Below are 25,484 nucleotides of genomic sequence, written 5' to 3'. Positions count from 1 at the left end.
GCATCTTTGCACTTTGTTTCTCTCTGAAGAAGAGAAAAAGTGGAGCAGGAGAGGTAAGATTTAAAAGTTATATTTACCCAGCATTTCAAATGGGGCAGGCACTAAGATGCTTTAAATAGTTAACAACTCGGGCTCTTACTATGTGCTAGGCTGAGTGCACTGCCACGCTTACCTCTTTAACTCTTATGACCTTTTGCGTTAAGTGTTAGTATCCCTAGTTCACAGGCCCACTTCCTTCACAGGAAGCAGAAGCACAGAGTTGCTAACTAACCCAAGCAAGCAGCCCAGCCGAGATCTGGACCCCGGCCTGCCCTTTTATATAATCACAGCCACCCTGTGAGATCAGTGTTTTTGCTATTTTCCAAATGAGGACACTGAAAATTCAGAGACATCTGGTGATTTGCTCAGACACACAGCTAGTAGATTGCAGACCTGGGTTCAGACGTGTTCCAGACCCCAAATTTCGAGTTCTTAACCACTGCCTCTGGGATTCTTCGAAGACAACTCAGTGAGGAGCGCACAGCTGACCTCTGCCACGAGGCTCCTGCCTGGGAGGGAGGGTCACCGAGCCTGAGACTGCGGGATCTCGCTCAGGGCTGGGCTGCGTCTGCGCCAAAGTGACTTGAGGCCCCGGGAAGCCAACTCTGACCACAATGCTTTGCACACAGCCCATGCGGGGCGAGGGGGTGCGGGACTGAGGGCAGCCAAGGTGGACCCCTATGTCAACCACATGGCTGAGGGCCCAGGCATATTCCCAGACGTGGGTGTGTGGGGGGCGAGGCTGCCCACCCTGCCTCAGGGCCCTCCTGCCTGAGCCTTTTTCTGAGCCCCGGCTCACCACGTGGAGGCCCCAACCCGGTCAGAGCGGGCTCAGGGTCCCCCAGGTTTCTCAACGCCCCCCCACCCCCCAGGCCTCGGCTCTCTGGCCTTGGCACTTGAGTTCACCAGCCATGCGCTCACATGCTCCTGCGCTCACCCAGTGGAGATGCCTCCGCCCTTGCCAACCTGCAGAGAGGACTCGGGGATGGGCCTGGGGGTAGAAGCTGATGCCCAGTCTCCGTGCAGGATTCGCTGGCTCTCCCATGGAGCGGGGAGGCGGGTTGTGGCCTGTGGTGGGAACATTCGGGCCGCCCTTCCCGTAGAGGACTGTGAACACGGGAGCGGATTCCCCTGCCTGCCTCATCCTCCAGCATCTCCTAGAGCTCCGCGGAAACATGGCGAAATCTGCAGCCTTCGCTGCGTGGCTGTGAAAGCGGGAGCACAATACAATTCCCACGTTTTGTAGTGGAGAAGCCAAGAAGGTGTGTAACAGTGCACAGTGACCATCCCAGCACTGAAATGAGGGTTAGGAAGTTGCTCTCTGCGCTTGCTGATATCCACGCAGCCCTCACAAAAGCCGCCTGGAGAGGGTTGCCCGTGTTACCGTCAGTTCACAGCGGAAGGCCAGGAGCACAGACGGGTTCAGTCACCTGCCCAGCCTCTGGGGCAGGATTCCAACCCCGGCCATCTACTAGTAGCTCCGGATGGGAGTTGCGGCCTGAACCTGAGTGTTGATCCTTTTTGGTCAGTTCTCCAGACTTCTAACTAAGGAGAATGTTTCCTAATGAAGGCAACAGACACCTCTCTGGGATGTCCAAGCCTGAAATGAAAGTAACCCCCGCTCTTGGAAGCAGTCCCTTACCATCTGCTCAGCAACTGGCTTTCTAAAGTGCGCTTGCCCTGGTTCCCTCACTGAGCCCTCACGGAGACTGGGGAAGCAGCTCTCGCCAGCCTTAGTGTGCCTGAGGAGGAAATCCAGGGCTGGGAGAGCTCACTGTCTGCTCAAATAGTGAGGGATGGGAAAGCAGACCAGTGCCCTGTGAAAGGCGGGCCGGGCCCTGCCTCCTGAGGCCATGCAGTGGGGGAGAGGGGTAGGGCTGGTGAAAAGGAACTTAGCTGTTCCTGAAAGCCCAGCCACGGCAGGTCGCCTTTCCTAGGGGCAAGTGGTCGCCTAGCAGGAGGCAAGTATTGGCATTAATTCCAAGGAGGAGAGAGGAGGCTGGAGAACATGGCTGACCCTTAAGTGTGCTTGGTCGCTGCTTGGTCCTTGGAGGGTCCTGGAGTGCCCGGAGCACACTACTGGGTGGTCTCTTTCTGCCCCGCCTTGATAGTTTGCACTTGCTGCTTCTAAAAGAGCTATGCCCAGCTGAAGATGGCTTGTCTTGTTCTGCTCAGTGCCCCCCCGCCCCCCGCCTGCCAGGGCTCTGCACTCTTGGTGAGTCCTCCCAAATGTGGTCTGAGCAGTGTCTGTGTCTTCCTGATGCGCTGGGGTAGTGCCCTCCCTGGGTCTCTACCAGAGACCTTACTAGCCTACATGGAAGCCCATCTCTGTCATTTGACCTTGACTGCATACTTCACACCGTGGTGGTGCCCTTATTAAGCCATGAACACCACAGAATTCAGACAGGAATTGTCTGGGTCTGGCAGGTACTTCCTTGCCTTGCCTTGCCACCCAAATGTTGAACCCAAACGCAGCTAAGAGTGGCTTGGGGGACAGAGCACCTAATTCAGCTCCCCATGTAAGAAATGGAACCTGTTGCACTCTCTCAGTGCATTGCTTTCCCCAGGACTTCTCCACAAGTTCAGAGGATCCCCGCTTGTCTGGAAACATTAACTTCCTGGGGTCTAACTAAGGTAAACTGATTCTAGAATGTAGATAAATGCTATGCGGGATCTCACCACATCACCAGCCCTGGTCACTGTGGCTCAGCTGGTTGGGCATTGTCCTGTGTGCACCAACCAAAAGGTTGCAGGTTTGATTCACAGTTAGGGCACATGCCTGGGTTGTGGCTTGGTAAAGGGCATGCAGGAGGCATCCTTGGTAAAGGGCATGCAGGAGGCAGCCATCCATCATGTATGTCTCCCTCTCATATCAATGCTCCCCCCCTCTCTCCCTTTTCCTCTCTCTCTTGCTCTAAAAATCAATAAAAAATATTTTAAAAAATATTCCATAGAACTCTACTCAGTTTTGCTTCTCCAGGACCAATTGCTCTCCTATGACTTCACACAAAACTATTTTATCAAAACCATCTTACAAAAAAAAAATGCAAAAGGGAGCACTGACTACTTTACAGGCATGCAGCCAAGAAAAATGACACAGTCCAGAAAGTTTTTTTAATTGCTACCCTTAAAAATATTCACCCAAACCTGCTTAAACACACACACACACACACACACACACACACACACACGACATTGTCTGATCAGGTATAAACTTGTTCAGACCTAAATTGAATTCTAGGCCTTCAAAAAAAAACAAAAACAAAAAACCTCAACATGCAGGTCTTTATATTTAATATGTTTATTCTTATTATGAATTTGTGAATGATTTATTTGACAATTCTGGATATTTATTCTTAAAATATGGGTTTTCCATAAAACTTAAAGGAAATTATGACTATCTTGGTTACCTTTATATTACACTAGTGAAGTAGCTTGCCTCAGCTGGCTGCCCCACCCACCGCTGCTGTAGCTTCCCCCCCCTACCCCCCCTCTTACTTGTAGCTCGCTGCCCTGCCCTCCTGGTGATCGGTAGTTAAGCATCACAGCCTAAGGACCATTTGCATATTACCTCTTTATTATATAGAATTAACAGATGACTACCAAATCCATCTGGGAACTGGCTTTTCAATCCCCAAGTTCAAAAGAACAAACGTATCAATCCCTCTGCCTATTATTTCTATTATTTCTGCCACATTAAAATATAGGTAAGGGCCCTGACTGGTGTAGTTCAGTTGGTTGGGCATCAACCTGTTCACAGAGAGGTTGCCAATTTGATTCCCCATCAGGGCACAAGCCTAGGTTATGTGCTTGATCCCCAGTAGGGGGCATGCAGGAGGTCACTGATCCATGTTTCACTCTCACACCAGTGTTTCTTTCTCTGTCTATCTCCTCTCATTCTCTCTCGCTAAAAAAGTCAATAAAATTTTTAATAAAGAATAGAGCATAGCTTAAAAATATATATAGGTGCAGGGTAGGGGAGGGTAAAGGGTAAAGAAGGCCAAATATGTGGTGATAAAAGACGATTTGACTTTGGGTGATAGGCACACAATGCAATATACAGATCATGTATCATAGAAATGTACACTTGAAACCCATATGACCTTATGAACCAATGTCACCCCAGTAAATTTAACAAAATAAATAAAATAAAATACAGGTACAATAGTGTTTATAGTAGTCATGCTGTTACTATTGTTTATGACAAGTTGATCTTGAAATTAAGAAACCATTTCTCCAAGTATTAGAATTGAAGAAAGACTTAATTTAAAACTTGGTAGTTTTTAATTGCTTATGAAAATCTGTTAAAAGTTATTAGCTTTCTGTACAATGTTTGGGGAGACATTCTCCCATCAATGCTAAAATGATACCTCTGGATTAAGTAAGGAAACACCTGCAATTCATTTGAATTGAAATAATGAAAGATGGTTTTCACTCAAACATTCCAATTGTCAATTGAGTAGGAGAGCACTTTGGGTATGAGCACATAGATTGTGAAGAAATAAACTATATTTCTAAGGCTCTAACAAAGCAATGTGTAGCATCACTGTTGTGGTTACTAATTGATATCTACTCCCCAAAATCCTTTTCATTTCTTTTCTTTTTTGCTTCTCATTTTCCATGGAGAATATCAGATGTCTGTCTCTCCTCAGGCTTCAGGGAAGTTTTCCATGAACAGATTCCAAGCTTGAATGTCCTGGGCATGTTGTGCTCTGCCTAGCCAGCCGTGGGCAAACTACGGCCCGCGGGCCGGATCCGGCTGTTCTATCTGGTTCTCTTGCTCTCCCCTCCGCTCCTTTACTTTGAATTTATATGAGTTCACACAAACACTCCATCCATGCTTTTGTTCCGGCCCTCCGGTCCAGTTTAAGAACCCATTGTGGCCCTCAAGTCAAAAAGTTTGCCCACCCCTGGCTAGACCCTCTTCCTAGGAGAGGAATGGTTTGAGCTGCTCTTCCCCCAGTAGTCCAATTTACAATCTAAGTCCACATTCAGAGGGCTAGCTGGGATCAGGTGCCAGGGAATATGCTCAGATGTACCCACTGCATGTCAATAAGCATCTCTCTTTTTAACTCAGGAATTAAACACAGCCTAAAAGAGAGAGGAAATGAGTTGGAACTCAAATCCCGAGTGTTGGGATAATGTCCCTTTTCCTGGTTGTGCAATGAAATTCTAGGTAGAGCTTCTCAACTTGGTGACATTCCTAAGGTCTAGAGTCAGTCTTCTCAAAATCTGATGCTCCCTCCCATTTGAGATGGCTGGACACCCCTTGGTCCCCAGTCTGCCTGGAAAGCTTGGCCCAGAGGATAAGGAGGCCCAGCATGGGTGACTGTGGCCCTGCCTACATTTCCTTCCTCCAACCTTCCTCCTACTAATGAGGTCTGTGCAAGATTGCAGCGTCTGACTCTCAAAAACCTTTGTAACCTGCAGATTTTACAGGAAACTAGGATATTCCTTGTCAGCTCTGTAGATATTCATTTGGGAAGGCATATAAAAGCTGGGAGAATCCAGGTGGTCAGGATGCTGAGTATTGGATCTGAGTCACAGGTGACCATGAGGCATTGATTGCAGATCTGTGGTGGTGCCTTTATCACCTCAGTTGCTAGCCCTGCTGGAAGTCATACTCAGAAGCCATTAAGTCAGCTGACTACAACCCAGATCTAGGAGAGGAAATGAATTAATTACACAAAGTCCTCAAAGCTTATCCAGCTCACTGCTGAACTCCAACAGAATGGCAAATGGAACTTGAGATATGTTGGTTTTAAACTTGAGAAATGACAGCAGTAGTTGTAGAAGTAGCAGCAGCAGCAGCAGAAGCATTAAAAACAGCTATCATTTATTGAGAAAGAGGAAATGTGAAGAGAGAAAAATGTGAGTCAGGAATTGGGAGCCTAGGGTCTATCACAGGTTACAAAATTATCCATCTTTTCCTTATGCTTTTTGCTCTGCCAGGACCTGCCTGGGAAACATTCACTGATTTCTCACCTGTTGAAGCAACTGTAATACATAGTGTAAGGAATAGACCCAAACTGAGATTGCCATGTATACTTTAAAAAACTAAAAACAAATAGTAAAAAACAAAACAAAACAAACAAACAAACAAAAAACCAGTGTCCCCCATACAGCTCAGCAAGTCTTCCTCTTCTTGCTTCTAAGTGATTCCTTAGAAACTTCCATATTCTCCATTGTGAGGCTATGAAGTTCCTTTTCCTGCCTCCCCCAACTCTCACAGCCCCTTCCAGAGATCTTTCTGTGGGAAAGTAATAAGCTTAGGAAAAACTTTCCATTGTCTGCTTTCTTGGCATCCGTCTTGTCTTCCGGTATGTTTTTCCTTCACCATGAACTGCTATATATTTTTTGAAACTAAACCTTTGCTGGTGTAGAGCTTTGAAAATAGAATTTTAGTGGGGGATGAACCAGGACCTAGAAAAGGATAAAGAAAAACAATGTATTTTCATTCTTTTAGGGTAACAATCCTCCTAAGTGAGTTATCCTTAGAGATTTTACCTGCCTCCTATCACAGAAGTTGAGATATTTGGGGCCCCATTCTCTACCCTGGGGAGAGAAACAACATGTACATTGTAATACTCTTTAAGAATCAGATTTCCTTTCTTACCCTTTCTCCTTCCTCTCACTTGGGTTGGAAAAGGCTCCACTTCAGGAATCGTTCATTCACTGGCCTCTCTCCAGCTGCCTCTTCCCAAGCAATACTGCAGTTGTTTACCCATGTATCTTTACCATAACTGCTGGGAGCCTTGCTGAAGCGAAGCTAGGTGAACACATCCTCACTCTTCATTGTCATCCCTCTAACTATTTAATTGGAAATAACATCCAGAGCAAAGAGCTCCAAATATATGCATAAACTCATTGTTCCATGTGGATTAGATAAAACTGTTGACCAAGATGCACTTTTATAGCACTCTTTAAGGCTGAATAAATGCCTCAAGCCTTCAGTTAGTGTCAGTGAATTCCAGGGAGTGATAATGTAGAGTGATTTCAAAGTAGTTTATGCACCATTTTCACCCATGCATTTCCAGAGAAATAAACATAACTTGTAGATTTTCTTTACCTCCTTTCAATGATGGCCATGTGGACCATTTATATTACCAAGCAAATATGTACCACTTAAAATACTGGAAAACCTTCAAAATAGGAATTTATAGCTTCATCCTACCCATATTTGCTTTTTTGTTATGTCAGTCATTTAATACATAAGACAAAGCATTGGTTGGATTTGTGAGATGTCAGAAATTATTTTCTTTGGGGTATTTTCCGCCCCTGAAATCAATAGGGGAAATCTAATTAGGGGGCAGAAAGATGAAACTGAGAGGAAATATCATCTGATGGCCAGATTCTCAATACATCTCTCCCCTCCTTGATAAACCTTAGCTATTTTCTGCTTGAGATTTGGAAGGTCAAGATCCCTTACCTCCAACTTAAGTACCAGAAACATTATTTCATACAAACTGGAATCTAGGTTTTAGTACCTCCAAGGAGTTATAGTCTAAGATATGTCCTTTTTATTTAAGAAAAAAAAAAAGGCCAGGCAAAAGAAAAATGCCTTCCATTTAGAGTTTAAGGTTTTCCAGAATGTCCACATCCTGGAATAGATGCTTTTATATTTAGAACATGTAATAGATTTTTTTAATGGCTTGCATGGGCAGATGCTTTTTCTTGGGAAAGGCAAACTTCCTGTTCTCTAAATAACAGCGAAAGAAGGGTCTCAGGAATGTTCTGCTCAACAGTTTAATGGAATTTGGTTTGAGGACACTGTCCCCAAACCACTCACACACCTTCCTTCTCTTTATCTGACTATAGTTCCTAAGGGACCACAACTCTCTTGTGGCAACTTCTTCATCTTAATTTGCTCTTGTTTACACTGGTGTCTCCTTCTTTATCCTTTTAGTCTCCTCTGAATTCACGTAAATGTCTGGGGACTGGTTTTTCATGTTGTGGGTTATTTTTGAGGTGTTTAAGGCAATTCTTTTGACATTTCTAATCCCTACCCTTTCTTTAAACAAGTGATGGGGGCGGGGAGACAGAGAGAGAGAGAGAGAGAGAGAGAGAGAGAGAGAGAGAGAGAGAGAGATATTAATGGAGCATCCAGTCATAGAACAATTGGTGGCTAAATACAGTGATTCTCATACATGGACCTGTGAGAACCTCAGCACTGAGCCTTGGTCATTACATGAGTTGCCCTTAGCCAAAGTGCATAAAGAGAAATGATAAGTTAAAACACGACTGCAGTTTGCGAAGCTTTCTTTGAATAAATCAGTGGCTAAATCAGAAATTAAGGGAGAATTCCCCCCTCGTTACCCCCAAATACATGGGGATTTCCCAACCCTGAACCCCAGCTTAATCCTAGGTGACAGCTCTTTCTGACGGGAAGGACTGGGAAGTTATGTGCGGATTGACCAGGGCCCGGTGAAAAGAGAAGGGAACACAGAAAGACCAAGGAGAAAAGAACTCACTTTGTGGGAAATTCCTCGCACATTTTTTTTTTCTTCTTCTCCTCAGCAAAATCCTTTCCTGGCCTCCTTGGACCGCAGGCGCCGGGAGGAGAGGCGTTCAGAGCCTCGCTGCCTCACCGGGTTCCGGAGGGAGGGAGGTCCCAGAGCTGCGAGAGAGACTCAGACTAACACCTTGCGCACCTTTCCTCTAAGCGGCTCTTCCCACCCCCCAATCCACCGCCTTGTTCCAACGCGGGATAACCCGGGGCTGTTTCCTCTCCTCAGGTCGCGGTTCTGCTTTGCCCACTTTGGCCGGCTGCACAGCCCATTTACCTAAAGCTCACAGATTGCCCTCTTCAATGCAATGGTGCTTGGGGAAGGGCGGGGGGGGGGGGGGGGGCTGAGGGAGTGGGACCGTCCATACCACTCAAAGGCCTTTCTTCCCTTAGGAGCAGAGAGTTGAACTGCGAGAAAGAACCCCAGAATCCCCAGCGGAAAATGCGTGGCGGCCCCTATGGAAGGAGTCAACTTTCAGGCTGTTAAAGACCTCAAGTCATTAGCATCAGCTGCTGCCCGAAAGGGGCCATCCAGCGCCTCTAAGTGGCTCAGCGCACAAACGAGCCGCGGCCACTTCACCCACTCTTCCACCACCGGCTGGACGGCAACATCCCTCCGGAGCACATCTGGGTAATAATTTTTACTTTGACTCCCCCCTTTCCCCCACACCCCCGGAGGTCTTAGAATGAGGGCCGACCCCAACGTGGGACCCCCTCCGGGACTATGCAGAATGCGCAGGGCAGAGGGCGGAACGCAGGAATAGCTTGAGTACTATAACCTGGGTTCATCCCACCCATCTTCTCCTCCCCCCTTTCCCCACCCGGGTACTGGTGTCCCGGGACCAGACGAACCCTGTAAATCCCCTTAGGCCTGGCAGCATCGCCACACTATCTGCCTTGCCCCGTCTCCGGCTCCACAGAAAGAGTGGGCCAAATGCTCACCAAAGCGCATCCTTTCTGATGCTTGCTAGGAAGAGCTTGGTGGGGTGCGCGCTCCTGGAGAGAGCTGGAGCTGGTTTATCAACCCCAGGCAACTAGCTGCGCGAACCAGTGCCGGCTCGGTGGCCAGAGAATCCCTTGGGCTAATCCGCGACCCCCCTTCCCCGGCACAGAACTCCGACTCCAGGAAATGCGCGCGGGTCGGTGCGGCGCCGAGGGTCCATCTTTCTGTCAGAGGTTCTCCAAGTGCCAAGAGAAACGGGGAAAGGCCCCTTCCAGTGCTGTTGGTACTTCCCTTTAGGACCCCCGGACTGATTTCCCTTCCCGCCAGTCCCAGAGGGGTGATGCTTTAGGAGGAGGCGGGCCGGCCGTGCTCAGAGAGGCGCTGCCACTTGGGGAAGGCAGGCCCGAGAGATCGCTTGCAGGCAGACAGCGCCAGAGGGAGCGCCCAGCCCAGCAAAGAGTTAAAGGGAGGGGACGTGGGCTGTCACGCGTCATTGGGCAGATTATGTGCAGCAAACAAAAAGTGTGTGTCTGCGTGCCAGTCAGTCACTGCATCGGGTCCATCTGTACAACTCTCATTCTCTCTCTCTCTCTCTCTCTCTCTCTCTCTCTCTCTCTCTCTCTCCTCTTACTCTCCCATCATTTCACTCTCCCCATCTCTCCAGCTCTCTTCCCTCTCTTTAGGCAGAGCCTCCTAGACAGCAAGCAGTACTAACACCCCTTGACATGGAAATACACTGATACAATAGGCGAAAGCAACACTCGATAGCATCTCCGGGTCCCAGGTGGCGTTTTTGGCCGTTGCATCCCGACCTTATTACTGGTAAGTCTATTTGCATTGATGTGGGAGGGGGAGGGGAGGCAGGCAGGTTTGGTGGGGAGAGTGGAAAATTTTGTCCCTCCGTTTCCTCAGTATCCAGAAGAGGGGGGGAAATAATTGTAGAGGGGATCTCTGCTGCCAATAAGATTATACAAAGGGAGGAGCTGGTAGAGAGCACTTTGCCTGAGAAGCGAGCGACTGGGGAGCGCGCGGCCGCCAGACAATGCCTGCCTCCGGGGGAGGGCGAGCGGCCGGCGGCAGCGCGGTCTTCCCAGGCAGCCCGGCCGGCTCGGGAAAGGATGCTCGGGCGGGTGAGAACCCGGGGCCTGGAGGAGGATGCTGAGCTGCGAGAGGTTGGGTGGCAAAGCCCGCCGCGCGCGGAGGAGCCAGACCAGGCTCTCCCCTCGCCCAGCGCTGATTGTGACCGGCCCGCTGCTCCCGGCGGCGGCGCGGCGGCGCGGACCCCCATTAGCGCGGCGCAGCGAGGGTCTTTTCACCGTATTGTTAGGGGGAACTGCATTTTAATGATTGTGCCCCTGCTGTTGCCCGACGTGACGGGGCGACCTCCAGGCACAATGAAACGCTTGTGTGAAAGAGACTTTTAAAAGGAGAAATTGGGGCATAAAACGCTGAGTTGGGAAAATTGAAAAGGAGAGAGAACAGGATTTCGTTGAAAAAGGAGACGAGAGGTTCTGGAGGATTTTTAAACATATATATTCAAATTTTCAGTTGGAGGTTAGAAAGACTACTTCGTGTGGGGTAAACAAGCCCAGAGATAGATGCTGAAACATAAAGTAAGTTTCTCCTGTAGGGCTATTTCTCTTTTTTCTGTCTGGCGGAGACAGCCCCACACTTGACATTTGGGGGTGCAGCAGCCTGAATGAAGAGAAGAGGCTGGCCGAAGTTTCATGGTCTGTTAACTGGGAAGGGGAAAAGCACTACCTTGTAATCACATTTGCAAGATCAATTGGTTAATAGATATTAAGATAAAAATGGACATTACCAATATTCCGTAATGAACAGCTTCTCAGGAAAAGAATTAATAATCTACACTTTCCCGCTACTTAAATTATACAAAACATACATCAATGACTGCCTGTGGTGGGTGGCGTTATGAGGGAAAAACCAACTTGGGGGAATCAGAAAGAGTGAACAATGCAGTTAGTTCAAAGCTAGTTTTAAATCTTAAATACCAGCTCTATTTATATTTTTAAATGATAAATCTTGTAGGCAGTGTCCAGTGGCAAAGGAAGAAAAATGTCAAATGACAGCTTAATAGAGAGCCCTCCATACGCGCATTACTTTCTCAATTGCTGCGGATGAGACAGCTGGAGAGTCCACCCACGGCTACTCTAGCGGGGCTGCCCCCTCTTGCCCAGACAGGGTCTATCTGGGGGAGCGAGAATTCACCAGTCATTACCCACGCGGTATTGCAAACGGAGGGGGGGGCACTTCTGGCCTGCCCTGTATCTTCTCACTTCATGAGGCACATGCGACTCAATCCACCCCCTTGTATAACAAGGTAACTGGGATTCACCCTCATCCATAAATAAGCATGTCGAGAAGAAAATAATTACCTCTGCTTGCTGCTTTTGATTAAAGCCTCAGAGGGACAGTGTTGGATTATGGTAATGAGCAGACTTACGTCCCCTCTCGTAGGCTGCAGAGAAAGGTTAGCTGACACGGAATCAGTGGCCCTGACACTCTACTTGAAATCCATTCGCCATGCTCGGCTGTCTCCACCTGTTCGCTAATGCTGCTCCCCTCTTTGGAAGAAAATGAAATAAAATCAGCCCGGAAGGAAGGGAGAGGAGCCTTTTCCCAAGAGTTAGAAGTTTCTTTCAGTCAAGATAGTCTGTAAAAAATACTATTATTCTCCTCTGCCTTCACCCTTTTCCAATCCTGCTCCATCCACCCTCAAGTTACTGAAAAAAAAAAAAAAATCGCATCCCCCCCTTCTCTCCTCTCTCTCGTCTACCCTGAGCTCCCACTATTCCAATACCTTCTTAAAAGGAAAGTATTCCTTAGTTGGCATCTTCACAATATGCAGGATTTAATCTGCTATTGGCTTTATTTCTGAAATAAGAGCTACACAAAATATCAGACAAATTCAAGAAAAATCTGTCGAGTAGTTAAAACGTTCTGTCTGGATTCATAAAGGCAAAAGGAGAAATATAACTCCGTTTGGTGTCCTGTGTATTTGTCTCCAGTGATGGAGGATTCAGGCATCCAGCGAGGCATCTGGGATGGGGATGCCAAGGCTGTCCAACAGTGTCTGACAGATATTTTCACCAGCGTTTACACCACCTGCGACATTCCTGAGAATGCTATATTCGGTCCCTGCGTCCTGAGCCATACTTCCCTGTACGACAGCATAGCTTTCATAGCTCTCAAGTCCACCGACAAAAGAACAGTTCCTTATATCTTCCGGGTAAGTCCTGGCCAATGCTGCCTAGGGTAGGGGGGGTCATGTCCTGTTGAAAGCACACTACAAATCATTCTGATGACAAGCTCAGAGGCTCTGAAGGTAGACATTGAAGTAATGCAAGTCATAATGCAAGTCATTCTATTTTTCACACCAAAAAACTGAAAAGGAAACTTAAACTCAAGTTATTTGTCAACTGATTTTCTGGAACAAATGATAACATTTGATTTGAAATACCAGGTATGTCTAAAGCAGTGCCTTAATTCTGGGCTTTCCTAGTGATTGCCTTAATTCTGGGAGTTTTCAGAAGATTGAGGCTATTTGCATAATAAATACTTTCTGTAAGTATTTTTATCCTAAGTATTAGGGACATTTGCCTTCCAACATAGCAGGCCTTCTGTTCCCCTAAATAATATTACCCCTTCTGGAAAAGATAGCTAGTGCCCGGAGTTTGTATTTACATAAAAAATGTTAAAGAAATTTTTTTTTAAATCCTCACCGGAGGATATTTTCCCATTGATTTTAGAGAGAGTGGAAGAAAGAGGGAAAGACAGAGAGAAACATCGATGTGAGAGAAACACAGTGATTAGTTGCCTCCTGCACATATGGTTTGACAATAAAATTACATTTAATCCATATGTTCAAGTTTAGAGAAAAAAGCCCTCTTACTTCCCATTCTTTCTCTACAAATATTGTTTAAGCCAAAATTAGGAAGCTGAGTGAAGCCACACAATAATATCTGAGATCTCACCTTTTTATTTCCAAAACAAACCAAATCCCCCCACATTTTTGTAATATGGGATAATTTAGAAGTAAATTCTCAAGAGGTTAACACTAATTTGAATTGGAAGAAAATTTCCTCATTTGATATTCAAGCAATATGTGAAAAAAGACTACTTAAATAATCTATGATTGATGCAGACTTTCAAAGGACGACTCTCTTGCCTGCTGGTTACATGCATGAGGGTGGGTGCCAACTTGGGTCAAGTTTTTGGAATCTTGATCTCAGATAATTCTTTGGAAAAGAATGACATGCAGGAAATGGTCCTGGTTCCTCTGGCTTCACTCTCTCACAAGAGTCTCCCTCCCCAAACCCCTTCCTTCTTGTATTCTTTCTTTTTTTTCTAAACTGTAGGTAGACACCTCAGCGGCAAGTGGTTCCTCAGAAAGTCTCATGTGGCTGCGTCTGGTCCAGTCAGCCAGAGATAAAGAGGAGCAGAACCTGGAGGCCTATATAAAAAACGGACAGCTGTTTTACCGCTCTCTCCGCAGGATTGCCAAAGACGAGGAGTTACTAGTTTGGTACGGGAAAGAACTGACTGAGTTACTCTTGCTCTGCCCCTCTAGACCCCACAGCAAAATGAATGGTAGGTTGACTCCAGACCTCTGTGGGGGCCCCTAGCTAACCGGGGAGCAAAGCAGGGAGCAGCGGGGGCTCACTCTGACGCCTGCGCGTCCCTCCCCTCCCTTTGGGCGTCTCTTAGGAAGCTTCGGAGATCTAGTATGTAATGAAGCTGGGGCAGACAGGTGAGGGAAAGTCAGGGGGTGGGGTGGGGTGGCACTTGGCTTAATTACGTATGCACTCCCCCCCAAATCTGGAGGGAAAGTTAGATCAGTCGCAAAGGATCTTCTTATTTCAGGCACCCAGGCCCTGAGAAATGAAGGTGGATTTGTGAAGGGGGTGATGATAAACTGGAGACGATGCTGAGTAATCATTTGGGGTGTGTGTGTGTGTGTGTGTGTGTTCTCGCGCGCGCGCGTGTGTATGTGTGTGGTGTTTGCTCTCTAAGCAGGGTCGTCCCCTTACACATGCCTGGAATGCAGCCAACGTTTTCAGTTTGAATTTCCCTATGTGGCGCATCTGCGCTTCCGCTGCCCCAAGAGAATTCACAGCGCGGATAGGAGCCCCCAAGACGAGCAAAGCGGCGGCGTGGGCACCAAGGACCACGGGGGCGGCGGCGGCGGCAAGGACCAGCAGCGGCAGCAACAGGAGGCGCCCTTGGGCCCGGGCCCCAAGTTCTGCAAAGCCGGCCCTATCCACCACTACCCGGCCCCCTCCCCCGAGGGCAGTAACCCTCCCGCGACTGGCGGCGGTGGCGGCGGCGGTGGCACCAAGCCATCCACGGACTTTCACAACCTGGCCCGGGAGCTGGAAAACTCCGGGGGCGGCGGCAGCTGCTCCCCCGTCCGGAGCCTGAGCAGTGGCAGCAGCGGCCACCAGGGGGCGGAGCTGAGTCCCGACGGCAACGCCGCCAGCGTGGGCAAAGGGAAGAGGAAATTCCCCGAGGAGGCGGCCGAGGGCGGCGGCGCGGGGCTGGTGGGGGGCCGCGGCCGCCTCGCCGAGCGGCCCCTGCCCGCCTCCAAGGAGGACCTGGTGTGCACGCCGCAGCAGTACCGCGCCTCGGGCAGCTACTTCGGCCTGGAAGAGAACGGGCGCCTCTTCGCCCCGCCCAGCCCCGAGACAGGCGAGGCGAAGCGCAGCGCCTTCGTGGAGGTGAAGAAGGCGGCCCGCGCGGCCGGACTGCAGGAGGAGGCAGCCGCGGACGGCGGGGTCACCGTCGCCGACGACCAGGATGCGGGCAGCGGCGGCGGCTCCTCCACGCCAGTGGCCAACTCGCCGGCCGGTGCGGAGAAGCTGCTGGCCCCGCGGCCAGGGGGCCCTCTGCCCAGCCGGTTGGAGGGCGGCAGCCCGGCCCGGGGCAGCGCCTTCACCTCCGTGCCGCAGCTGGGGGGCGGCGGCGGCGCGGGCACGGGCTGTGCGGGCGGTGCAGGCGGCGCGGGCAGCGGCCCGGGCGCGGCGTCGGACGAGCGCAAAAGTGCCTTCTCGCAGCCGGCGCGCTCCTTCTCGCAGCTGTCCCCGCTGGTGCTGGGCCAGAAGCTGAGCGCGCTGGAGCCGTGCCACCCCGGCGACGGGGTGGGCCCCACCAGACTCTACCCCGCCGCCAGCGACCCCTTGGCCGTGAAGCTCCAGGGAGCCGCCGACCTGAACGCAGGCTGCGCAGCCCTGCCGGGCGGCGGCGGCAGCCTCCCCAAGCAGAGCCCCTTTCTCTACGCCACCGCCTTCTGGCCCAAGAGCTCGGCGGCAGCGGCGGCCGCAGCGGCGGCGGCGGCGGGGCCCCTGCAGCTGCAGCTGCCCTCGGCGCTCACGCTGCTGCCGCCGTCCTTCACGTCGCTGTGTCTGCCCGCGCAGAACTGGTGTGCCAAGTGCAATGCCTCCTTCCGCATGACCTCTGACCTGGTGTACCACATGAGGTCGCATCACAAAAAGGAGTATGCCATGGAGCCCTTGGTGAAGCGAAGGCGGGAGGAGAAACTCAAGTGCCCCATTTGCAACGAGTCCTTCAGGGAGCGCCACCACCTCTCCAGGCACATGACCTCCCATAATTGACCTGGAAGGGACCCCAGCTTTCCACGCGGCGCGTACACGCACAGTCAAGCCACCTGTAGGAACAAGCACGTGAGGGCATCCACCACCTCCTTGTGATCTGAAACATTGCACCCAGAGAGTCTCACACAAAACTCTCTCTCTCTCAATCTCTCTCTCTCTCTCTCTCTCTCTTCCCCCCTCCAGTCATCTCATTCAAATGTTTACCTTCGACCTACACTTCATACACACACACACACACACACACACACGCACACGCACACACGAGACAGGATGGTGGATTTTTGATTGGGTGGGTTGTTTGAGGGGTTTTCTTTTAAATGCACGCATTTTCACTTTCCCCAAGACAAAGATACATTTTTAAAATGTCATATATTGCAACATATTGATGCATTTGTCATACGTTTCTACTTAAATTATTAAGCACTTACAGTTTAGATGTAATAATTATATGTAAGGGCAAAATTTATTTTAGATATAAAGTAAAGGAGGAGGGTGAGGTGCTTTCTGCATTTATTGATGACAGTTTGCGTTCTTATAAAAAGGGGGTCACCATTCAATTTACATTTTCAGGGGGAAGTGCATGTATCATGAAATGACTATGGACTTCAATGAAGAATGTCATCATTATGTAAATATGTATTTCCTTTTAATACAAAGTGTAACTTTTGTGCCAGTGAAATGGAGTCTGAATAGTTATGTGTTTCTTTTATCCCTGGAAAGATTTATTAAACTTTATAGATTATCCGGGTATGTTGGATGCTTTGACAATAAATGACTATTTTCTTCAGAGCAATTATTTGGAAAGTGTTTTAAAGTATATTTTTGTAGCCAAGAGCTACACTTGGAGTAGATATCATCTATTTTCACTGAGTCCCTGAAAAGAAGAGCAAGCAGGGGAGGGATGCTAAACCTTGCCCCACTTGCATTTATTTACTCTAGGAGCCTAAAAGAGAAAGGACAAGGTTTGATTATTATTTGGAAAATCTTTAGCTGGATCAAAGGACAAAGCACTTAAACAAAGATGCCTGCCATGAAGCTAACTTGTCATTAGGGTGTCAACATTCTTTTCAGCAGCAGGATAATTAGCATCTTTAAAAGGGACCACAGATAATTTTCAGGCCTGGATCAGGGAAACCGGATGAAAGGCCCAATTAAGGTTCCATTGGTGATGCCTATGTGGAAGAGTATCTTGTCCTGTAGAACCTGTTAGCATTCTGTCACTACCCATTAAGAGACCCTATGGAGAGTTTCTTCAGAAACCAAGGTGAAAGTACCACAGGAGTCTGTACTGCAGGGCCCAGCTTTCCTTCTAAAGACCTGAGCAGCTTCTGGAAAAAACACAAAACAAAACTAGTTCTGGAGCATTACCATAACTTTCCTCCTCTCCCTGCTTTTCCTCTTATGAAAAGTCCCTCTATAATCTTCATAGACTGACAACAAATCTTAGTTAAATAGCGTGTATGTGAGTGTGTGTGGTATATCCAGCAACCATTGGATGCAAAACCAAATGGATGATGATCCTTTAGGTCTTAGGATGGCATGAACTTAGTCCATGGGCATCTTGAGAGTCCCTCTATGCATGTTTTAGTTAGACATGACACTGGTTTATCTGTCAGAGGTGTTCTCTTCCACTCCCCCCCCCACCTCCTTCACATCTTGCCAACCCTCCCCTGTCAGAAGGAGGACACTTATGAAAAGGCCTGAAATGGGAAACTTGCACCTGATCTCATTGTAGACATTCAAAGCTTTCCCTAAAAGGATTTTAAAGGCTTTATTATGTTAAGGTGATTGCAGAACAAGTTACGATTAGGGCAGGGGACAGGTAAAGTCTGGGGATAGGGCAAAGAGATGTAATGTGACTCAGACTGGTAAAAAAGATGATTGACTTTCTTAAGATCATCCAAGTACTTTCATGTTATTGAGGCCTGCTCTCTGTTTTGCTAGGCAACGTTGGATGATCTGAAACACTAACCCCCAGCAAAGTGTGATGCAGTCCAAAATTCCAGTTCCAACTGCTATTCATGACTAGTATGACCATGGGGAACTAATGGATCTCAGAAAAAAAAATTTAAAAACAAACACACCCCAGGATGCTTGGGGCCTAACTTTAAAAAAATAGATAAAACATGAACGCCCCTTCCTTATGCCCTATCCTTCCAGAATCTTTTTCACTATGATGGCTTTATGATTTGTTGGGGATTCAGAGATGAACTTAGGTTTAAAAAAGGTAAGCAACTGCTGCTTGGAAAACGGCTTCTTCCTAGTCAGGAATCATACTTTTTGAAGGCTACATGGAGACATTCCCTGAGCTTCCCCCGCGTTTTTTTTTTTTTTTTTTTTTTTTTTTTTTTTTTTTTTTTTATGGTCATTAACTTAATCATACATTCAGGGAGAAAGCCCAGCCTTGGCTGAGCTACTGCGCAGGCGATCCAGGTAGGTGTGTTCATGTCAGACACTTTAGGGCTGGGCAGCGATACCGATCATTCTGCCCACAAGACCCTTTTGGCGGGAAGTAGTAAGGGAAGGGTGCCCAGAGGTAGTTTTGCCCTCAGCCAAGGCAAACTGAGAAATGTTTCATTTTAATCCTACATTTTTCAGCTTTCAGATCTATCTTAACTCTCTCGGTGTCTGAATTTTCGCAGATGAGAGTTTCTAAATTCCATAACCCCACCTGCCTGCTGAGTTAACGCAGGTCGCTGGCTGAGGCCATGGGCATACATATCTGCACACAGCTGCAGAAGGAACAAGGTCACAGGGTCATGCAGACTTGGAGCCAACAGGCCCTATGAAATCCAGGCAGGTGGCCGGAGCTCCTGGTGCGGAGTCCACAGGTCCTAAAGAGTGAGGAATGGGAAGACCGGCCGGCTGTTGCACCAGCATTGATTGTGTCCTAGTTAGGAGCAGAATGCCTGAATGGATGTGGCGATCTCTGAGCGTGTTCTGGAGCGGATTCTCAATCCTCCTCATTTGGCGCTCGAGTGTGGGGGGACGCCGGTATTTCCCACCCCACGAGGTGCTTGCAGGATACAGCGCGCGCCCACAGGCGTGCGGGAACCAGAGGACGCACGCACATCTCTGCACAGTTCTCCGGCGCCAGAGAGCTGAGACCGACACCGGGCCCACCTGGCGAAAGTGCCTATGGTCCCGGGCCCACTCCTAGGCTCTGCGGCCCTCCGGGGCCCAGAGTCGCAACTGTTGCAGTTGCAGCCGCACGCGGGCTAGTTGCAAGCACAGATATTCCGCCGCCGTGGGACGCCAAGGAGGGCAGGGAAGGGTGGGGGGTGGTGACAGGTGTCCAGTCGGCGTTCGCACTTCCACATCCATCCCGGTGCACCGCCCTTTGTGTCTTCTACTAGGTTTCCCCTCCACGCAGCTTCCCTCCTAATGAGCCTGACCAATGAGTGTGACCCCGAGCGGGGAAACCTTGGAAACCTTGGAAACCTGGGACCAGTCAAATCCAGTACACTTGTCAGGAAGTGCGCCCCCTCCCCACCCCAGATGGATTCCGAGGGCTCGCCTTGCGGGTTGAGGTTTCCCGTTTCTTTCTCCACCCACTACCCACCTGACTCCGCTCGGCCAGAGGACGGTCCTGCGGCTCAGGTGGAGGAGTGCGCGCCTGCAGGGCCAGGGCAAGTGAGCTGGCAGGCGAAGGCGCCCCTCCAGGCGCAGCCCTCGGGCCCCAGCGCAGACGGGCTGGTAAGCGACCCACCGCTGACAGACAGAGCGCGGGGCACACGGGGCGAGCAAGGATTCGCCTCGAGGTTTTAGATTTTTTCTCGATGTTTTAGATTTCTTTCTGTATTCTCCCCTCGCCCAAACCCATGTTCTGAAATCAGTTTGGCTCTTTCTGTGGTATCTCCCGGATTCTTCCCTGAATCCTTCCGCACTCCATGCTCTTTTCTATTTTTTAAGGACTTCTGGAGATTTGAGATCCTTTCTGGAGTTTTAGGAGGACCCGCAACCCCACCCTTGATGATTCTCAGCCATCCAGGCTACTCCTATGATATTCAAACCGTCCCAGCAGGCAACAGCACTGTCAGTTACTGGGTATTGAGGACTACCCCACACCCCACCCACGATTCAAGGAGGGGGGCAAGTGCCATCCCCACTCCCATACGCGCACGTGTGTGTGTGTGTGTGTGTGTGTGTGTACACGCGCGCGCGCGCACCCCCCCCATTCTTCCACCCCCCATACCCCCCCCCACACACCACTTGAACAGTTCCTCAGAGGACAGGAAGTACCCGGTCTGGCTTTTGAACTGATGCACTTTTGACCTTCCTTGGAAATGTCCTCTTCCCTAGAGATGCAAAAATACCTCCAAGAGATGCAGAAGATTTAGCCTGCTCAGAAACTGAACGGGGAATGAAGTGAGAAGCTGGGATACCTCTTTTTCCTCTTCCAAATGCATGAGGCCTATCACGTTGAGGCAGAAACATATGTCCTACTGGTGGGCAGGAATGCCTCCTGGCAATGTAGTCTGACTGGCCAGGGAGAAGGGATGCTCTCTGCCTCTCTGCTTCACGATCATATTGCCAAGGCAATCTTTGTTTCCCTTACTCTAAATCGAGACTTAAAATTTTTCAGATGCATGTCTGTTCTTCAAAAGTAGTAGATGAAGAAACTGAAATAAAAGTTCTTAAAAAATGTTGTCTCTTTTTTAATCTCTAAGGTTAGAGGTATAGTAAAGTATCCTACTTGATTAGCTAACCTGGTCATGGTAATCATTATTTCCTCATCCCTTTTCAAGTTGTGTGTGTGTGTGTGTGTGGCTGTGCATGCACTGGACTATGTATGTACGCATGTTTGCACACAGTTGTCCATATGTGTGTATGTATATATATATGTGTATGTATATATACATATGGTATTTACATATACAAATGTACATATCTATTTCAGTACACACATATATATGCACACAACTGGCAGACACTATTCTAAGTATTTTTTCACATGTTGACTTGGTTTAATTCTCGCAACCTACCCAAGAGGAAGACTATGAAGGATTCCACTCCAACATGTTTTAGGATTGTGTGTTAGTATGACTGTCATGTTGGAACAGTAGGACGAGATATCATGGGAGTGTAATGGAAAGTCCAGTGGCTGCTAAGTTATAAGGCATACTCCAAACTTTATGAGTTTTCCATCTATGTGTCTCAGTTTACTGTATTTGAACTCGTGAATAATACCACCTTTGGACTTATAACAGAGCTGTGTCTTGGAAAGCAAATAAAATCATTCACGTAGAAGTTTTCATACTATTACATATGATCGCCTTTCCTGTTGGTGAAAGAGATATCCTTTTAGCTGCAACTTATCTTCCTCAGGTGGTCAGGATGCTCTAGTACCTCCATAAGAAATCTTTTGTGACCTTGACTTCCTTTAATGATCTTATCTCATTTTTAAACAGAGGTGGGAGTTACAGCTGGTTTGGGTTTGTGGATGTGTATTTAACTTCTCGGAGCTTCTTCCTAATATCCCAAACTTACAGAAGGGTCACTGAAAAAAAATATTTGAAAATAAAATCAAGCAAACCTATAGATTTATTCAAGCAAATGAAGTTTTAATGGATTTACCCATAATAATCCTAAATTATAAGTACAGTGTTTTCCCAGTGCTTAAAAATTATAAGCCAGCATAGCACTAAGAATGAAAAGGGTTAGGAGTCCTAACTATAATTTGCCCTGCTGTAGAAAAATGGTCACTATGCAGAAGAGTAGCCCCTTTTTCTTCCTAGATGCCATGTAACAAATGACACTTTGCTTAGAAAGCTATTCTGTGATCAGTGCTTAACGAAGACAACTCTGGTCTACAGACCATGGTACTTCGTGAATGACACTCATCATCAGATAATGTCATTAGAAGGGACCCCTGATTCTAACTCAAGTTTTTTTTAGTGTTTTTCAATGGACCTTGAGCTATAAATGCATTATTTTATCATATATTTCCACTCTTAAAATGGAGATTTGAAGAATACATACAATATCTTCTTCTTTTCCCCAAATTCTTGAGGAAATGGATTCTTTGGGGGACTATTAAGATCCTTTGTAACCCCCAGCAAAGGAATATGATTTGGAAGAAAAAGATCATGGGACAAAAACAATTAACTGTATCAGTTCCTTGGCTCTTCACTTCTCTGCAGATGTGCAGGCATCAATTCCAATTTCCTCTCATCACTTGTTTTGCATTTTCTCTGGAGAAACACAGGGTTGTGGATGTAAGGGGAGAAATTCAGAAATCATTCCTACCCTCGACTGGGACCCCAGAGCACATCTGCTATGAGAGTGGAAATCTGGAAAACTGTAGCATGATTCCAGTTTTCTCTGGGACTTCATCTCCAGAGGGGTGTGCTGGTGTTACACCGTGGCTTGTAGACCTTGAAGTAGCTTTTTATGTCTTTAGTTACTTTTCTGTGAAGTGTGATACTTAAAAAAAAAAAAAAAAGAATTTTAAGACTTTTTTTCTCTCAAACAAATGAATCTCTTTTCCTCCTGGCAAGATTTCACTGGGTCTTTGAGAAAAGCAAACACAGCCAAACAGCGACACCCAGCCCAGAAAATGATGCAAACCACCCAGTTAGAAAAATCTTAGTATCCATACTGTTCTCTAGGCCCAGGGCTCCAGAGTAGGAGCTAATTGAGGGTGGAGGAGAGAAAATAAAGGAATATTACTGCAGGGTCCTCCTGGAAAGAAGGGTAACTGTTAGAACGCTTTTGGAGGGAGTGCAAGTTTTAGCAGGGCTAGATAGAGATAAACAGTGAATGCCAGGAAGCTTATCTGTGTGGGCATTCAGTCTGCTCTCAGAATTCCCCCTCAAAACCTCTCCTCTTTAGTTGCTTCTTGACCTTAGGCTTTCTTAGATCTCCTTGATGGTCCTTTCTCCTCCAGCAGAGTGGTGGTTGGTATACAAAGTTGCTACTGGTATGCATATATAGCAAGAAAATAAGTTTGAATTTACATGAAGGTATTTTTCCTACATTTGCTTCTTATTAAATCTTAATTTCTAATTTTGGAACAATTTAAGGAAAGATGAGGCATTGGTGTGCAGAGGTACAAAGGTACTTTTCCTCCTGGGGGATAATGCCTAAAATGGTTTTGAAATTAGAGGTCTTTGATTTTGAGGCTGCATTGAAAAAGTGTTTATTAAGCCTCCAAACATGCCTAAACTTAAAGCCAGGGAGATATTTAGGAAACCTACCATTCAAAAATCTAATTCCGTGCATAGTAAAGATAATAGCATGGTAGAACAAGTCTCATCAGGTTATATGATTGCCAGCAGCTTACATATGAATTTCTTAGGTCCTTTAAATATTCAGAATACATTCATTTTGGTATTTTGCCAATTTTGTAACAGCTCAGAAATAGGGACTTGAGATTTCAGAGAGCACAAATTTTTTCTCTGGAATGGTGGCTTCCCTTTGAACACATTGAAAGAAATTTCAAGTTTAATATGCATGGTTCCTAAGTCCTCAGGCTTATCAATGCTTTACATCAGTCAGCTCAGGGGCCCAGGAACAAGGCCACCTTTCTAATCAGATAAATATACTGGGGGGGAAAAAGAGGACCTATGATAATGACTTCACAATTTCATTGACTCAGTAATGGAACAACTCAAAAAGAAGATCATTTCCCCCAAACTCCCATTCTCAGAAATCTTCACTAAAAATGATAGATATTAAGTAATCTTACAGAGAAGAAGAAAGTAATAATATCTATGGGACATTATAGGAATTTCCTGAAGTCACCCAGATAGCTGTTAAAAATGCAGATTCCCAGACATACCTACAGAGATCTTATGAGGGGCCCAGAATTTGCTTCTCAAGTCATCCTCCCAGGTTATTCTAGAGCAGGAATTTTTTTTTATTAAATCCTCACCTGAGGATATTTTTCCATTGAATTTTAGAGAGTGGAAGAGAGAGGGAAAGACAGAGAGAACTATTGATGTGAAAGAAACACATCAATTGGTTGCTTTCTGCATGCGCTCCCAGCCAGGGCCCTCGTCTGGGAGGAGCTTGCAACCAAGGTATGTGTCCTTGACCAGAATCTAACTGGGGACCCTTCGGTCCGCAGGCCAAAGCTCTATCCACTGAGCCAAACTGGGTAGAGCTAGAGTAGGAGTTTCTTGATCCACACTTTGAGAAATACTGTGATGGGTTTAGAACAGTATAACCAGCCTAAGGAGACTTAAATTATCTAGTACCTCAAACTAGAAAATTGCTATATGTCTGACATATTTAGGCTCAACTGAATTATAGTGTTATAAATGTACACAAATTGTTTTTAAATCTTCAGTAATGCTATATTTCACATCAATTTTCAATTTCTGATTATTTGTATCACCTCAACATTTTTCTCTTCCTTTCCCACTCAAATCTGGGTCATTACTGTGAACAAAGAAACATGAATGCACAAAAAGCCCCTATTTTAGGAAACCTTTAAGCTAAATTTTAAGGACAACTTCTAAAATGTTCATGGATCATCACTCCCTGAGGGGTTTGCTTTTTTAGTTTTTAGAAATCGATACATTAGGTTTTCTAAAACTGTATCATGACTTATTTGTATGTGTGTGTTCACAACCTTCTCCAACTAAGTCTCTGACACTAAGCTCCCAAGAGGTCTCTTACCCATGTTTTTTGAGTGTATAAAAGCAGCAGAATTGAAAATCTCTTGGGCTGCCAACTTGCTCTCTGTCCCAGCTCACCAGTCAATCACTGGTGCCGCTCTGCCAGTCGATGCCTACACAGAGGCTGCCATTCTCTAAGCCAACTCCGGCTGCAGAAGCTACTGGTACCAGGAAGACAGACTCCCATGGCTTCATCTCACTGAATCTGCTAACTGGTTACTACAGTCTTCTTCTTTCTACCTAAGGGCATGGGCTCAATCTGAGGAGCCGAGGCCGGGAGAGCCTGGCAGCACAGGGGCAATGCAGTAGTTCAAAAGTCCCCAACTGTTCCGATGACTCCCATTACCCTGAACATAGAGGGGCTCCTGAAATGCATTTAAAAATATTTTTATTGACTTCAGAGAGGAAGGGAGAAGAAGAGAGAGATAGAAACTTCAATGATGAGAGATAATCATTGATTGGCTGCCTCCTGCATGCCCTCCACGGGGGATGAAGCCCACAATCCGAGCACGTGTCCTTGACTGGAACCTTTCAGTCCACAGGCTGACTGATGCTCTATCCACTGAGCCAAACCAGCTAAGGCTGAAATGCATTTTTAATGTAAACATAGCTGTGATGGTTCTGCCCTACTAGGCTTTTAGAATTGTCAGGACATGTCTGAATTCAAGAGTAGATGCAATCTATATCTAGGGCCAGAACTACAAGATCATTTTAAAGTCCACAGAGTTCTTCATTAGCAC

General features: G+C 47.3%; 1 protein-coding gene and 1 long non-coding RNA gene across 2 annotated transcripts; one reads left to right on the top strand and one right to left on the bottom strand.

Annotated features, from left to right (window-relative positions):
• Nucleotides 1-3,578: 3,578 nt before the first annotated feature.
• Nucleotides 3,579-9,963, bottom strand: LOC308250920. The gene is made up of 3 exons (XR_013960884.1): nucleotides 9,488-9,963; nucleotides 8,511-8,656; nucleotides 3,579-6,462 (listed from the first exon to the last, which is right to left on the bottom strand). It is a non-coding gene; the product is annotated as an uncharacterized lncRNA (long non-coding RNA).
• Nucleotides 9,100-16,829, top strand: PRDM8 (PR/SET domain 8). Its single transcript, XM_080673868.1, has 5 exons — nucleotides 9,100-9,176; nucleotides 10,153-10,310; nucleotides 12,518-12,738; nucleotides 13,868-14,099; nucleotides 14,526-16,829. The coding sequence occupies exons 3-5, from the start codon at nucleotides 12,520-12,522 to the stop codon at nucleotides 16,118-16,120; spliced, it is 2,046 nt and encodes a 681-aa protein (XP_080529994.1). The 5' UTR covers nucleotides 9,100-9,176; nucleotides 10,153-10,310; nucleotides 12,518-12,519; the 3' UTR covers nucleotides 16,121-16,829.
• The last annotated feature ends 8,655 nt before the right edge of the window (nucleotides 16,830-25,484 follow it).

The sequence above is a fragment of the Plecotus auritus genome, assembly GCF_963455305.1.
Source record: "Plecotus auritus genome assembly, chromosome: 1".
Lineage (NCBI taxonomy): Eukaryota > Metazoa > Chordata > Mammalia > Chiroptera > Vespertilionidae > Plecotus > Plecotus auritus.
The sequence above is the reverse complement of the archived record's forward strand: the minus strand, read 5'-3'. Positions and strand labels throughout refer to the sequence as shown.